This window comes from Lipomyces doorenjongii (assembly GCF_038497915.1).
Source record: "Lipomyces doorenjongii strain NRRL Y-27504 unplaced genomic scaffold V1508scaffold_36, whole genome shotgun sequence".
Lineage (NCBI taxonomy): Eukaryota > Fungi > Ascomycota > Lipomycetes > Lipomycetales > Lipomycetaceae > Lipomyces > Lipomyces doorenjongii.
Window position 1 is genome coordinate 104,660 of NW_027118103.1, and position 13,385 is coordinate 118,044.

General features: G+C 46.7%; 5 protein-coding genes across 5 annotated transcripts; 2 read left to right on the forward strand and 3 right to left on the reverse strand.

Annotated features, from left to right (window-relative positions):
* Nucleotides 1–140: 140 nt before the first annotated feature.
* On the reverse strand, nt 141–2,724 carry V1508DRAFT_420204 (YAP-binding/ALF4/Glomulin). Its single transcript, XM_066940716.1, has 4 exons — nt 2,358–2,724; nt 2,179–2,301; nt 1,826–2,126; nt 141–1,771 (listed from the first exon to the last, which is right to left on the reverse strand). The coding sequence occupies exons 1-4, from the start codon at nt 2,436–2,438 to the stop codon at nt 369–371; spliced, it is 1,908 nt and encodes a 635-aa protein (XP_066794935.1). The 5' UTR covers nt 2,439–2,724; the 3' UTR covers nt 141–368.
* Nucleotides 2,725–2,830: 106 nt separating this feature from the next.
* V1508DRAFT_398402 (uncharacterized protein) lies at nt 2,831–7,420 on the forward strand (the record flags this gene model as incomplete). Its single annotated transcript, XM_066938207.1, has 8 exons — nt 2,831–2,894; nt 3,023–3,168; nt 3,228–3,365; nt 3,422–3,769; nt 3,824–4,583; nt 4,631–5,902; nt 5,957–6,549; nt 6,602–7,420. 8 exons carry the CDS (start codon nt 2,831–2,833, stop codon nt 7,418–7,420), a joined length of 4,140 nt encoding a protein of 1,379 aa, XP_066794936.1.
* A 470-nt stretch (nt 7,421–7,890) lies between these two features.
* Nucleotides 7,891–8,817, reverse strand: V1508DRAFT_433464 (uncharacterized protein; the record flags this gene model as incomplete). The annotated part of the gene is made up of 4 exons (XM_066941987.1): nt 7,891–8,366; nt 8,421–8,557; nt 8,615–8,721; nt 8,812–8,817. The coding sequence occupies 4 exons, from the start codon at nt 8,815–8,817 to the stop codon at nt 7,891–7,893; spliced, it is 726 nt and encodes a 241-aa protein (XP_066794937.1).
* A 299-nt stretch (nt 8,818–9,116) lies between these two features.
* V1508DRAFT_420213 (VHS domain-containing protein) lies at nt 9,117–11,499 on the forward strand. Its single transcript, XM_066940717.1, has 6 exons — nt 9,117–9,374; nt 9,437–9,524; nt 9,589–9,664; nt 9,718–9,955; nt 10,007–10,062; nt 10,114–11,499. Exons 1-6 carry the CDS (start codon nt 9,212–9,214, stop codon nt 11,224–11,226), a joined length of 1,734 nt encoding a protein of 577 aa, XP_066794938.1. The 5' UTR covers nt 9,117–9,211; the 3' UTR covers nt 11,227–11,499.
* Nucleotides 11,304–12,973, reverse strand: V1508DRAFT_176575 (phosphatase 2C-like domain-containing protein). Its single transcript, XM_066936118.1, has 3 exons — nt 12,750–12,973; nt 12,173–12,676; nt 11,304–12,115 (listed from the first exon to the last, which is right to left on the reverse strand). Exons 1-3 carry the CDS (start codon nt 12,793–12,795, stop codon nt 11,382–11,384), a joined length of 1,284 nt encoding a protein of 427 aa, XP_066794939.1. The 5' UTR covers nt 12,796–12,973; the 3' UTR covers nt 11,304–11,381.
* Nucleotides 12,974–13,385: the final 412 nt, after the last annotated feature.

Consider the following 13,385-nt stretch of genomic DNA (forward strand, 5'->3'; position numbering starts at 1 on the left):
GCCTGCCTTTATCAGTGGAACGACAAAAGGCTGCCGCACAACTACACCGGCCGGCTTCATAAAACAACATATATACACCGTGACGTATTTCGTGAGTAAACGATAATATGTGAGACATGGAAAAATGCATTTGACAATTGGGTATATATCACAGGAGCAGCGAGCCTCACTTGCGATGGTCAATCGCGAAACGAGGACATCACGAGCGAAGGCTTCCGCCGTAATTGATATTAGATGCACTCAACCTTTTCTAACATATCACAGTTACTGAAACTACAAAGATAGACTATAAAATACAATATTAATTACATAACACCACTTTTCCATTCAATCTTTCGCCATGGAATTATTTTTCGTATTAAATAAGTTTACGCGGCAGCTGCTGGTGTGGCACGCGGTGTAGGTTCGTCATCTGCAATCGATAACTTCTTCACGGCAGACTCTAAACTGTGTGCCTTCTCTAGCAGCTCCATACCTGCAGTAAGAATTCCTGCTCGGACATCGCGCTCGATTCGCTCGTCGTCGTCAGTATCGTTCTTGCTAGTCAACTTGTCGCGCCGGATCAATGCATGTAGACGTATGGCTATTGCATCTAAGAATGCTTTCTCCCCACCCACTACCACAAGGAAATTGTTGACCCATGCCAGTAGAGTCGGATATCGCTCGTCTAGCAATAAATCTGGACTGGTTTCAATGGCAGAAAGGCAGGACTCGATGAGATCCTCGACCTGCTTTCGCTTGGTTTCGTCGTAAGTAATTCTGCATCTTGACGATTCTGCAGTCTCGAGGGAAGAAATATCAAGGAAATCTTTGAGGACGATCACAAAAGCGCCACAAACATTCTCAAATGGGCAGAACTGCAATGTATCATAGATGTAGCCGTACGACCTCTCAGGACTCGACCGCGACAAAAGGTGGACAACTAAGGTGTGGAAAATGAACCGAGCAGTAGGTGACGGGGACGTTGCCGATAATGACGTCAGCACCTGCAGGTATCCATTAAATTCTTCTGGAGAAACAGACGCAATTTCTTCTGGTGTAATATCCTTTAAGAACTTCCAGGCATAGAAACCGACAGCATCGCACACACCCACTCCTGGGGATTCACCCTCTTCCCTGATAACAAATCGCTTGGTGATCTTTATTACATCGGGGAAAGTAAACGATATCTTTGACTGCGGTTCAGATACTAAAAATTCCGCGAGAAGGAAGAAGCATCCTTCCGCGGACAGGGGAATGGAAGAACTTGATGCAGGTGGCGACGGGAAACTTGGATCAACCTCAGGCTCGTTATCAAGTTCCATCTCTGGAGGCTCCTCTAGCAGTGTCTCAGCGAACACTTCGGGTGCAATATCAAACGATGAAGTCAATTGTAAAAACCGCTCAAGCATTTCAATTATACTTGGACTCAGCGCGCCGTCGAAAGATAGTGGGCGCTCTCTTTCTCTGATCGGCAGTACGTCTATCTCCGGCTTGATCTCCGCAAAGTATCGCCGGCTCCAAGCAACGCTTTTGTTCCGAAGCATGATTTCTACCATGTGTGTCACGTAACTCTGTAGCATTCGTCGCTGGAGTGCTTCCTCTTCTGGTTCGACTGCAGTTTTTGAGGGAGGGGGGACATAGTCTCGGGCGAAGAGGTACAACCTCCGAAGCAATACCGGCAGGGATTGCTCGCTGAGCTCATCTACATGCCCGGAGAAAAACGATAACAGCGCTGTTGATGACGTGGTCAAGAATCGAGACGGGTATTGAGTCGTTATTCGTCTAGTCACTATGATCCGCGTGAGTGAGCTGCGAAGCAAAGGCCCCATCACATATAACGTACCTGAAATGATCACCTCAAACAACGCATAAAACTTGAGAACAAACAGTTTTTCACAATCGAGATTCTCCTCCGGAGTAGCATCAAGTGAAAAATCCACATTCAACGTTGACAACGCCTCGATTGACTTCAGGAAGACCTCTTTCGCATTGCCTTTCTCTGCGATTAAATTGAAAATTTTAAGCGCAGCTTTTCGAGGTGCGAGCACTTTCGAGGCAGCAACGGAATCAAAAGGATCGGCGGATGCCAAATATGGAAGTAATAATACTGGAAGATCCCAAGCGACGTAAGACAGAAGAATCTCCTGCGGCAGGTTAGAAGGGCGATTTGATCCGGCAATCGCCTGTTGTACATACGCTCCGTCGTAGAATGCTTTCCAGTGCTTGCAATAGAGCGACTCGCTCAGACTCTTTGTATCGGTCCGGATTTCCCAGATAAACGTCAAGCAATGTAGAATATGTTATATAGTCATCGGAGTCCTGCAAAGGAATTGGATCACTGTCAAAGACTTCCAAAGAACAATAAATGATCTTACCACCGCATCCTGCGCAGCGCCTGTCAGCGCGCGGATGGCATCTTCTATAGACGCTGTATTTTCCGTCGTGCTGGAAGCCATTTGGAGTTAGCAGCGTTGCTATATTAAAGCAAGTATATGAGACTCAGGACTCGACTAGCAATTTGGATACGTTGCGGGGTTCCAGCGTTCACAGTTGCCATGACGTTTCGGCATGACGCCATTCGTGTCAACGAGAGAGTATTCGGTCAGCGCGAAAGTCCACTCCAACTCCGTCAGAGCCCATGTCGTCGAAGATACATAGAATTTTACTTGGACATCGGTCAATTCCTGTCAGCTTGTAACATGGTACAATAATGGTCCGGCAGGCAAGACCATGCTAGGTTAGTTGCCAATCACGCAATTAACGGCGATTTGATACATTTGTGGCTCGATCTTCAAATACAGCAAGCAGACCTATTGGTTCATTTTCTTTGGGTTCCAATTCATGCAGGATGCTTTCAGCAGACGAGTTAGTGGCATTTACTGTGGAGCAAATCGCCTTAGACGGTGTCGAAGGTACCCATTTTGTTTATTGCTGACTGAACGCGTCTTTTTGGTCGCCTTTTGTGCGTTCTCAACAAGTGAAACAATGCGTTCGATTCTGGGGGAGTGAATTAATTTTAATTTTTGATAAATTTGTTTAGGCTGTTCCATTACTCGGCTATGGGAAATCGTGCAATTGAAAGTAGAGAATCTTGATGACTCGTTGAAGTATGTTGTGTGGAAATGGCTTTGCAACCAAACCGAACAGTTCATCGTCGGCTTGAAAAGCGCGGACGGTGAAGATCCAGTACGTGGTTGAAGATTCCTGCTGACTGCGTGAGAGCTAACATGTAAAAAATTGCATAGAAACCATTAGATACTGATAAGGAGGATATGACAGATTTGGCGAGCTTGCTAGAGGAGCACGGAGAGCAGCTACGTGTGTTTGTGAGCCAGGACTTGCTATGGCGGACACTCACGGGCGCGCCAAAAGAAGGATCCTCGGTAAGTGGGAATATCAATCACTTTTTTGAGTATGGCCAGCACTTATTGCTCAATAGCTTGGACATTATCCATTTGTGCTTCTCTGCGCCATCACACGTGCTCGAGAAGCCGGAATAACAGCTATCGACGTTGCACGCGTTACTAAACAAGACCCGCGGTCTTTGTTCAGTCGAGTCAATGTTCTATCAAATCTCGACCTTATCAAGAAATATCCTGTAGTCGTCAAAAAAGGTGGTAAGACGACTCTGCTAGTCAGCACACGATTTGAAAAAGCAGACCCCGTAAGTAGTAACGAGAACACAAGTGCAGGCACAGAGACTGTGAAGTTACGCCGTGAAATTATGGAATACTTAAAGGTTGCAAAGAATGGTCTGCGCCAGCGCGCTGACTTGCGTAAGCAGTTGGTGAGTGGCAGTTATTCGTTGGCACCGTTCCCTTTATCTGACGACTGGCTGTAGGGTATGGATACGTCCAGATATAAGATCAAAGTTTTTGGACGATGCGTCGAAAACTTGGAGAGCAAAGGCTATATCCGGAAGGTCTACGTTGTTCGAGCCTCCGATGAAACTGGCAAGAAGCATAGCTGTCTCCAGTTTGTTAAAGAGTATCCGGATAAAGAAATTTTTAGGGAAGAAGAGATTGAATTTCAAGAAGTCGCAGAAGAAGTAGCAGAGAACGACGGCGAGAAGTCGTCTGACGTTGAGGATGCTAGTCAGGAGCTGTTCGAGGTTAGCGAAAATGATAAGATTCAAGAATTCCACGAAGAGAGTGAGCAAAGCCCATGCTTCAATCGCTTCTTTCCGTTGGAAAACCAGGTCTACGACCTTGTCGCGTCAAAGCGCACGAAAGGAATCTCTTCCATGGAGCTGACGCGAAAATGCGTTGGACGTGACTTTAGTCGGATTTTCAATACCGTGCTGACCAAGTTTGCGGATACATCTGGTCCAGACGGCTCGAAATCTTCGCAACCGCGCCACTTAGGCCAATACGCCATGGTGCGGGGTTCAGACAATACAGCGAGAGTTTCGTATTATCGATATTTTACTCTTCCTGCGTATCGCGCATTTGTGCAAAACTCTCCAGACGAGAATTGGGGTGAATTCGGACCGCTTATCTCCAAATCAGTCTACGCGGATCTTCAGTTGCTGTCGAAACGACAAAACAGATCACGCCATGTTCCGGAAATTGGAATAGGGATGAATGACGACGGAGAAAAAAGTAAGCATTTTCTAGTACTAATTTAGTCATGTAACTAATCGTCGAAGTTCCCGCATGGCATGGTACAGGGCACAGTATTACCAGGTTGAATATTAAGGAGGTTGCGACGCCAGCGAGATCTGAGCCGGATGCAACAGGTCAACCGAAACGTAGGCGCGGTAGGCCACGGAAGAATCCACTGTCCGAATCATCAATGCCACTTGCAACACCAGTCATTGAAGAATTCGCACCTGAAACCGAACCTCAGGGCCAGATCAGTGAGACACCAGTTGCTACGGCCGAAGTCGAAAAAGAACGCACATCGGAGAGTCCTGAACAAGACGTCTTCATGGCGGAAGCCCATAAGGACGACGCGGCCTCGGCAACTGCATCATCTGCCTCGTCATCTAGCAAGCCAGTTAAGAAAATCTCCATAGCGACTCTCAAAAAATCCGAGCCTGTAAAGCCGGGTGCAAAGTCTTCCTCATCTAGTGGAAGCTCGTTTTCAATTGCTGCCAGCCAACGTCAATCTTTGATGTTGCAGCTCCTGGAGGAAAGTCGTGGCATCATGGAGGGTGGTACGCCATTGCTAGCAAATCTACGAAGCAGATCACAAAATTCGACCGCTGGCCAGCTTGATCGTCGAACATTAGAGCGTGATACTAGTTCGCTCGTCAACAAGAACAAGCTCCAAAGAATATGCATATCAACTATTGATGCTCAGGGGCGGCCAACCACTACTTGGATCCTGACTTACCCTCATTATGGGGTCGACTCGCCTGAGGTTGTGAAATTCAAGGAAAATTTAATGGTAGCAAAAGATGGCACAAAGAGGGCTAGTCGCCCTATTGAAGTGATATCGAACGAGTTTTCATTCTACAATATGGTGCCAATACAGTCCATGAAACAGAGAGCGCGAGTGCAAAGGAGGGCTGAGAAAGCATTGCGAACGACGAAACTGAGTACCGAACAGCAGCAGGCGGCGTCTGCAAGATTGAAGAAGCGCATGGAAGAACAGCAAGAGAGTAGCCGCGGTTTGTCATTGGTTACAGTTGGTGAACATGGCATATCTCAGCGCATTAGGCGAGCAAAAGTTTCTGCTCCACCCTTGCAACGCCACAACGAAAATCCGACTCTAATCGAACCCTGCACCGGGAACACTGCTGAGACTCCTGAAGCCATCTTTGCACGACCAAGTGCCAAAGCTCGAAGGAAACGTGGAACAGCAGACGAAGCAGTTGATCCAATATCCGAATTTGTGCGTCCTGGAAAGAAGGCTAAATCTATGGAAGCACTGGAAACAAGGCAGAAACGCGCGGAAGCGATCAAGGAACAGAAGAGTAAGAAATTTTTATCTTTTTCCAGTGTTATTAAATGTGACTAACAATGTGTAGAAAATTTCAAGAGAATAAGGAAGTCTACTAGACTCGGCCACAAGCAGGCTGATTGCATTTTTCGTGCTGTCATTATTACGCGTTCGTTTTATGGTGGCCTGGCAAAGACTATTGATTGGGACAGGGTCGCGGCTGCCCTTGGCGAGCCATATACGGTCGATACTGTGCAATCGGTTTGGCCGCGAATTCGTCAATTTTTTGGAGGTTCGAAGGCATTAATCAAAGCGGCCGAACGATGGGAACATGTTTTCCTGGATGCGTACGAACACGACAAACTCATTAATCTTGATTTTGAAAATTTGGATATCATGGCTCTAGTTAAGTACTGGAAGGAGAATGATACTGATATGGTGGATGACGAGGATAGCGTTGGACTCTTGACGAATCTCATGAAAGACAATGCCCTTCGAGATTACACATTTGTTCGGGATGAGTCGTCTAATCTGTGGTTGGACGATGTCTACATGTCGGTCTCGACAGTGAAAACTGAAGAAAGCCTGACCTCGGTTCCATTCGCGTGTCCGCGTGAAGAGCCGCCGCTAACCAGCTTGCACGCGCCTAATAGGGTGGATGATGTAAAGCAACTGATAAAGGTAAGCAATTTGATAAACAAACACCATGAACAACAATGCTAATCGGCTGTAGGCGGTCATTGCTACAGATGAATCAAAATATGATCCACAGTCTGCCAAAGTACTACTTGACAAGTTCGGTACGCATCTCTGTTCAGAGGCCGTTAATCAGATGGAGAAGGAGAAAATACTGGTTTATACTTCTCGTGATCTTGAAAAACGCGTCCCAGGACGGAATTTTGTCTTTTCTGATCGCTTCAATATGATGGCAAAACTCCGCACAGAGGAGTCGTCATTTAAGAAAGCATGCTCGTTCCACAACAGGCTTTTGAACACTTTCGCCCAATCCAAGGGTATCATAATGTCCCGTCTGGCTCCAGACAGTTCAATGATCTGCTTGATGGATTTGATTGCTCACGGCGAGGTGGAGTTGGTGCGAGTCAACGTTAGTGCTGGAAAATTGATCGAAGGCTATACATCTCGTCTTGTCGACCGTGATAAGCTAGACTGCGACATTGTTCTACGGAGCAGTTCTGATCATCAAGTGCCATCTTTGCCATCTGTTGATGTTCCGGTTCCGGTCGTGCATGCAGACTCTCCGGAAGGTGCAGAGTTCCTCTTACCTGGTGGTCGTATGTGGATTGATGTTTTGGGAGACATCAATAGAGTGTGGTTTCTACGACTAGTAAACGTTGTGCTGATGACAATTGCATTACGGCCAGGCGTACCAGCCGCCGAGTTGTGTCGAAAATTCCATTGTATGTTGACAGAAACCGAGATGAAGGATATTTTGGAGTGGACTGTACAAAAGGATTTGGTGGAGTTTGTGGGTCAACATGGTAACGGGTATTGGGTTAAGCAAGGATGGTATCATTCGGAGCTATACGATTGAGTTTCTAGTATTGTCGCAATACCATAGGTGACTATAATTCGCTCATGCACGCTCATCCAAACTCATCAGACCCGAATGACGAATTCCTGTCAGCTAGCTTGCCTCTATTATCGTACTGTTTACCTCTAATCTTGCCCATATGCCCCAATCACTCATTGCTCTTTCCTAAAGGTTGCAATTTGTAATGTCATAGAGAGTGCGGTCAATACCACCGTTTTGATTTTGCATCTCAGGTTGGAGAACAATTTAATTTAGGTCTACCAGCTCGTATTGCAGACTGGTATGGAATTAAGTGGACCATAGCTCCATCGACTGTTCTTGAAAGCGGCATCGAGCCTATGCACACTTAGTTACCATAATTGGTCATTGCCTGATTGAGCCGCTGTTGGAGAGTCCTTGACCAGTTTTATCATCGTCGTGCGGCAGTCGCAACGGACGCTCGTCGCGGTCATTGTTTGCAATTCATCCCTCTACTTCACCTCAGCCTCAGCCACTTCTTCTTGTTCACGTTCTGTTTCCCTGGCCCCGTCACCTTCTTCATCCGCGTCGTGTTCATCGTCATTGCCGTCGCCGTCGTCGTCGTGTTCGTCGTCGTCGTCCTCCTCCTCCTCCGAATAGGTTATATGCAGATGATTCATATTTCCTTCTAGCCAGACGTCATCTCCGTTGGCTTTCTTAGCCTCCCGATCTGCGAAATCTTTATCAATCTTATCCAGCCAGTCATTCTGCGCCACGGTGACCGACTCAGCATCTGTACATCTGCAATACATATTAAGTAGATCGCGATTGACTTTAAGAAAAGCATGCCCCCATGAAAAATGTGATAATATTTCGTCGGCCCAATCTCTGTGTCCAGTAATGGCAAAAGCCGCAGCTATCGCTTCAACACAATTCAGCTTCCACGGTCGCCCGTAGTTGACAGGATTCGTTGCAATTAGATACGGTACTACTTACAATGTCAGCGCATGAAATTTGTTCTTCATTCCCTCGCAGTACTTACGGAGTCGTTCATGTCGTCCACCTATTCTTGACCAAGGGATCTCTTGTACCCGAGCCCAAGAGCACTCGACAACCGCCGCACCGTGTTCCTCCAAAATCTCACGATCAGACGGTGATATGGGAACTCTTCCATGGGGTCTAACGATCAGTCAGCATTGCTGGAGCTTACTTGCCAAGAGGGAACATGGTACTTACGATATCACGACTCCACGAAACTTCTGACCTATTCTCAGAGACCTGATTAATCCCAATCGCGCCAACTTCTTGCCGCTACATCGTTTCGGATCGCAATGATCGAAGTCCTATATCACAGTAGACCAATATTAACTCTCTTCTGTTATAGGATATTCCACGTAGTGTTCAAAAATCCATTAGGGAGAATAGTAACTCACCCACATCGCGGTCCTCACTGGAAGTTTATCGACAGCCTCGGCAGGTACCGACTCATACTTGTTTTCATCGAACTGTGCGAAATTTGCCCGATTTTGATTTTTGCTCTTGTATGACTGTCTCGATTTGCCGTTATTCTTGCCCATATTGTAGGTAACTTTACAGTATCTCGTTGTAGCGGAATGCAAATATATTTCTGGTGTTGCGCAAGAATCTGAGCCCCATACCGTCTTTAGCGGAGGTTCAACAGATCCGGGTAAATTTTGTGCTGCGTCAAGTCATTCGCAAGCCTTCGTCCGTAACTACGCAATCGCTAACAGCCACTGACTTTCCTTGACCTTTCTCATTACATCACAACCATTCAAGTGGTAATAGACGCCAGCGTCGGGAAAGGCTGAAGAGATGTCGTCATATGGAAGGTATTCCGATGCGTCAGATGGGCCGTCACGTAACGAGTCGTATACCGAACGGTTCCGAGTCCAGGATCAATCTATTCCGCCGATAGTATCGTCGGGGCAGGTGCGACAGGACCCGGCGGAGAGATCACGATTGAGTAGATTAATTGGTTAGTTGTTTTGGCTGGAATTCAATTTATGAAGATATCGTTTTGCTGACGTACGTTGTTAGATCGTGCTTGCGACCCATCACATCTGGAGCCGAATTTGAGTTTAAACATTGAGATTGCGGACCTGATAAATGAGAAGAAGGGAAATTCGTATGTATTCGTTATTTTCAGTAAGTTGACTTGGCGTGAGAAGGCGCTCATTAGTTTATTACAGTGCACGTGAAGCCGCCACTCAGATTGTCAAGCTTATTAACAGCAGATCTTCCGCTGTCTCCATTTTATCGCTAGCGGTAAGTGAGCTCACTCCAGAATGGTCTGCAATACATTAATTTACTGTTTGTAGCTACTGGACATTTGCGTGAAGAATTGTGGATATCCATTCCATCTTCAGATTTCTAGGAAAGAGTTCTTGAACGAACTAGTTCGAAAGTTCCCAGAGCGGCCACCACCTCGATATACGCGATCGCAGCAACTAATCTTGGAGGCGATTGAGGAATGGAGGGAAACAATCTGTCAGACCAGCAGGTATAAGGAGGACCTAGGTTATATTAGAGACATGCATCGATTATTGGCTTACAAAGGTCGGTCTTTATCTGGTCCAACTAACATATATGCTAATAATATGACATTAGGGTATACTTTCCCAGAGATCAATCGAGATGATGCTGCCGTTTTGAATCCTTCGGATGTAAGTATAGACTTCCTCTGTATTTGAATTAGCTATTAACGTATACTTCAGAATATAAAGTCCGCAGACGAGTTAGAAGAGGAAGAACGAGCTGCGCAATCAGCGAAGCTTCAGGAGCTTATTCGTCGAGGAACCCCAGCAGATCTTCTTGAGGCGAATCACTTGATGAAAATCATGGCGGGTTACGATACAGAGCACAGAACGGATTATCGAGCGAAGGTTGCCGAAGATCTTGCGAAGATCCAGCGGAAAGCTAAACTGCTAGATGAGATGCTTGAAGGTGTTAGAAACGGAGACGCAATTGGCAGACAAGATGCGTTTGAGGAGTTGTACAATGCTATCAAAAATGCTCAGCCGAAGATTCAGAAGATCATCAAAGATGAAAGCGAGGATGAAGAGGCAGTGCAGAAGCTACTGAGTTTGAATGATTATATTAACAGTGTTATCAACAAATATGACACGGTGAAGGCCATGAAACGGTCGGGCAGCAATACACCCGTCTTTCAGCTTAGCCGGAACAATTCGCCAGTACCTGCGGCTCCGCAGCCAACCATTGCTCCAGCTAAGACCATTAATTTGATTGATTTGGATGATGACATGGAGGTATCTTCAGGGCCTGTACCGTCGATCCAACCGATTATGCTCTCGATGTCGCCTACCCCAGCTCCGGCTCAGTTTACTCATGTAGACGAAGCTCCAACTCCTGCGTCTCTGCAACCATTCTCTAGCGCGCCTACCCCGCCACAGTCCGATGCTGCGGCTGTCATGGCGCAGTTCTCTGTTCCGTCATTCTCTTCAACCTCAGCCGCCGCAACGTCGCAGCCATTGTCATCTCTTTTCAGTGCGTCTTTGCAGCAGCCTGCATCAAGTACTATTACTGCAACCACAACGGCACATCAGCTTCCTCCGCTATTTGCGAAGCAGACCCCAAATTTGGTACCACCACAACCTTATGCGCAACCGGTATCGAAGAGCCAATCAGCTTTTCTACAGGCGTTCTCCCCCCCGAAAACTGCCCTCCAACCTAGAACGCAGCCTCAGCCGGAACCTGAATCAGTACCTGTTCAAGCAAAACCGCAAACGCAAACGCAAACGCAAACACAGCAACAGTCGTCTACGCCCAATACGAGCAGCAATCTCTTAGACTTAGACGGCTTATTTTAGATAAAGTATTGGGCAATAATGTACTATTAGTCGAATGAACTATTAATCGATGCATTCTAAAACATTCAATCTATTACATGTGGACGTATGATAAGTGGTTGGATTAAGACTCAAGCTTTTCTATCTAGATATGCAGTTGATTCACGACACCGTCTCTACTGCCGGCGAGCCACCTTATCTAATGCCTCGCGTAGTCTATATTCCCTTAAATCACCAGTTCTGTCCACTGGACTGGTCCATTTTCCCCACCCAGAGAGCCGGACGACTATGCATGTAGAGTTATCGTCGCCTCCCACGTCTGCGGCAAATTGAACGACCTCTCGTGCCGCGTCCTGAGGAGTACCTCTGGCATAACCAGACCGATATCCAGTAGACGTCACTATATCGACAATCTCTTGGTCCGCGGCAAATTTGGACACGCCGTCAGAAACGAGCACCAAGAACGGCTCGTCGCCTCCAAATCCGTCGTCCGCGGTTCGTGATCCTAACGTGTACTCGGTAAGGTCTGGCTCGGCTGTAACGCCCAGTCTTTTCATAGATCGATCGCCGAATGACCGAGTATTCTCCACGTTGCCGAATCTTTCTTCACCGAATGAATCTGTGAAAAAGCTTGCCGCATATCTTCTCAATCGTGCCGATTCGGTTGGCGACGAAAGATGGTGGGCCGACGTGAGCGCATGCGCTACTCCATTCCTATCGCAAAGAATGCATCGTGTGTCTCCCACATGAGCAACTAAGAGTCGTGACGGTGCATCGGACCAATACGGCACACTCGGATTCAAACTGTATAACAAGACGGACGTGCAAGTTGATCCGGACGGCCGTTCTGCCATTGTGTAATAGTAGTCGGCTTGCAGAAACGAAATGGGAACGCGAAGAAGTAAGTCGCCTATATGATCATTAGCACAAGAGAAGCCGTATATAAACGACCAGACAGAAACCTCACTATCTTTGCTCATCCTGCTTCGAAACTTTTCAAGATGTCCTCTCCATCTTGTCCAGTATCCGCCAATGTTCTCCTTCCATCCCCGCTCGAGTCGCTCAATTGAATGCAAATCGGCATTTTCAACGTATGTGGCTAGATTCTGTGCTAAAAAGTCGCTGCATTCTGATCCTCCATGTCCGTCGAATACCGAGTAAAAAAACACTTGCCGCTCTGGAGGAGCCTTGGTCTTGAGCGAGAGCGGCGCCAATGATGACGTGGCGGGAACAGTCAGGACAGATACGCTGTACCTGTCTTCATTGTCAGGTCGTGTTACCCGGGAAGTATAATGGCCCAGATGTGTCGGCGCATTGAGCAATGGGACACGCAAACGAGGGACGGAGATCTTAGACGCAACTGATTTAGCCGGTGGAGCCACATAATAAGTAGTAAAATGACGATAATGTTGAGCATTCGAGATCGTACATTGCTCCGAGATTTGAAATTTACTGAATTGGAAAATGAATTCTGTGAATGTTACACTGTCAGTCTGTGAAACCCACGATGCAGCCTACAGGCCAAGTATGTTTTGACGTCTTACTGTACGAATCGGCTACCGTCCACAAGTAAGTTGAAGAAATCCGCATATTCCTGGCTAGTTATAGGTTGAGCATGTGTGGCGACTACTTCACACTAGCCGTAGCTGCATATAATACTTTTAAGGCAACTATAATAAGAGCTGAGACTAAAAATTATTTTCGAGGACGCGTAGGCGGAAACCAATTGATGATCATGTAGAGAAGACTATATAGTTGATTTGTGCGGCGCCGGCTGGAAGTTTATTGACTACTCGAGATCACCATTTAATATCAGCAGGTCGCATATATAACTTGTATTAGACGGCCACCACATCCCGGATTGTGAATTACAAACAAAATGCCGAGATCTGATAACCACGTTGCATACCGTCTGGCAAGGCCAAATGGTAAGGAGACACGGCCTCAACGCACGCTACTCACCCTTCGCTCGCGTATTATCCAGTGTCTCAGTGATGTCAGTAAGAGCCGGCACAGAGTCTTTGGTTTTGTTTGGGCAAGCTCGTATATGCTGAAGCTTGGATGACTGACATCTTGGATAAATTTTCCTATTAGAGTGTACATTAAGCGTATGCCTAGACGCTGGAAATTTGAGAACTCTAGTCTAATAATATCAACTTGCCGAGTACGTGGCTTTTAGA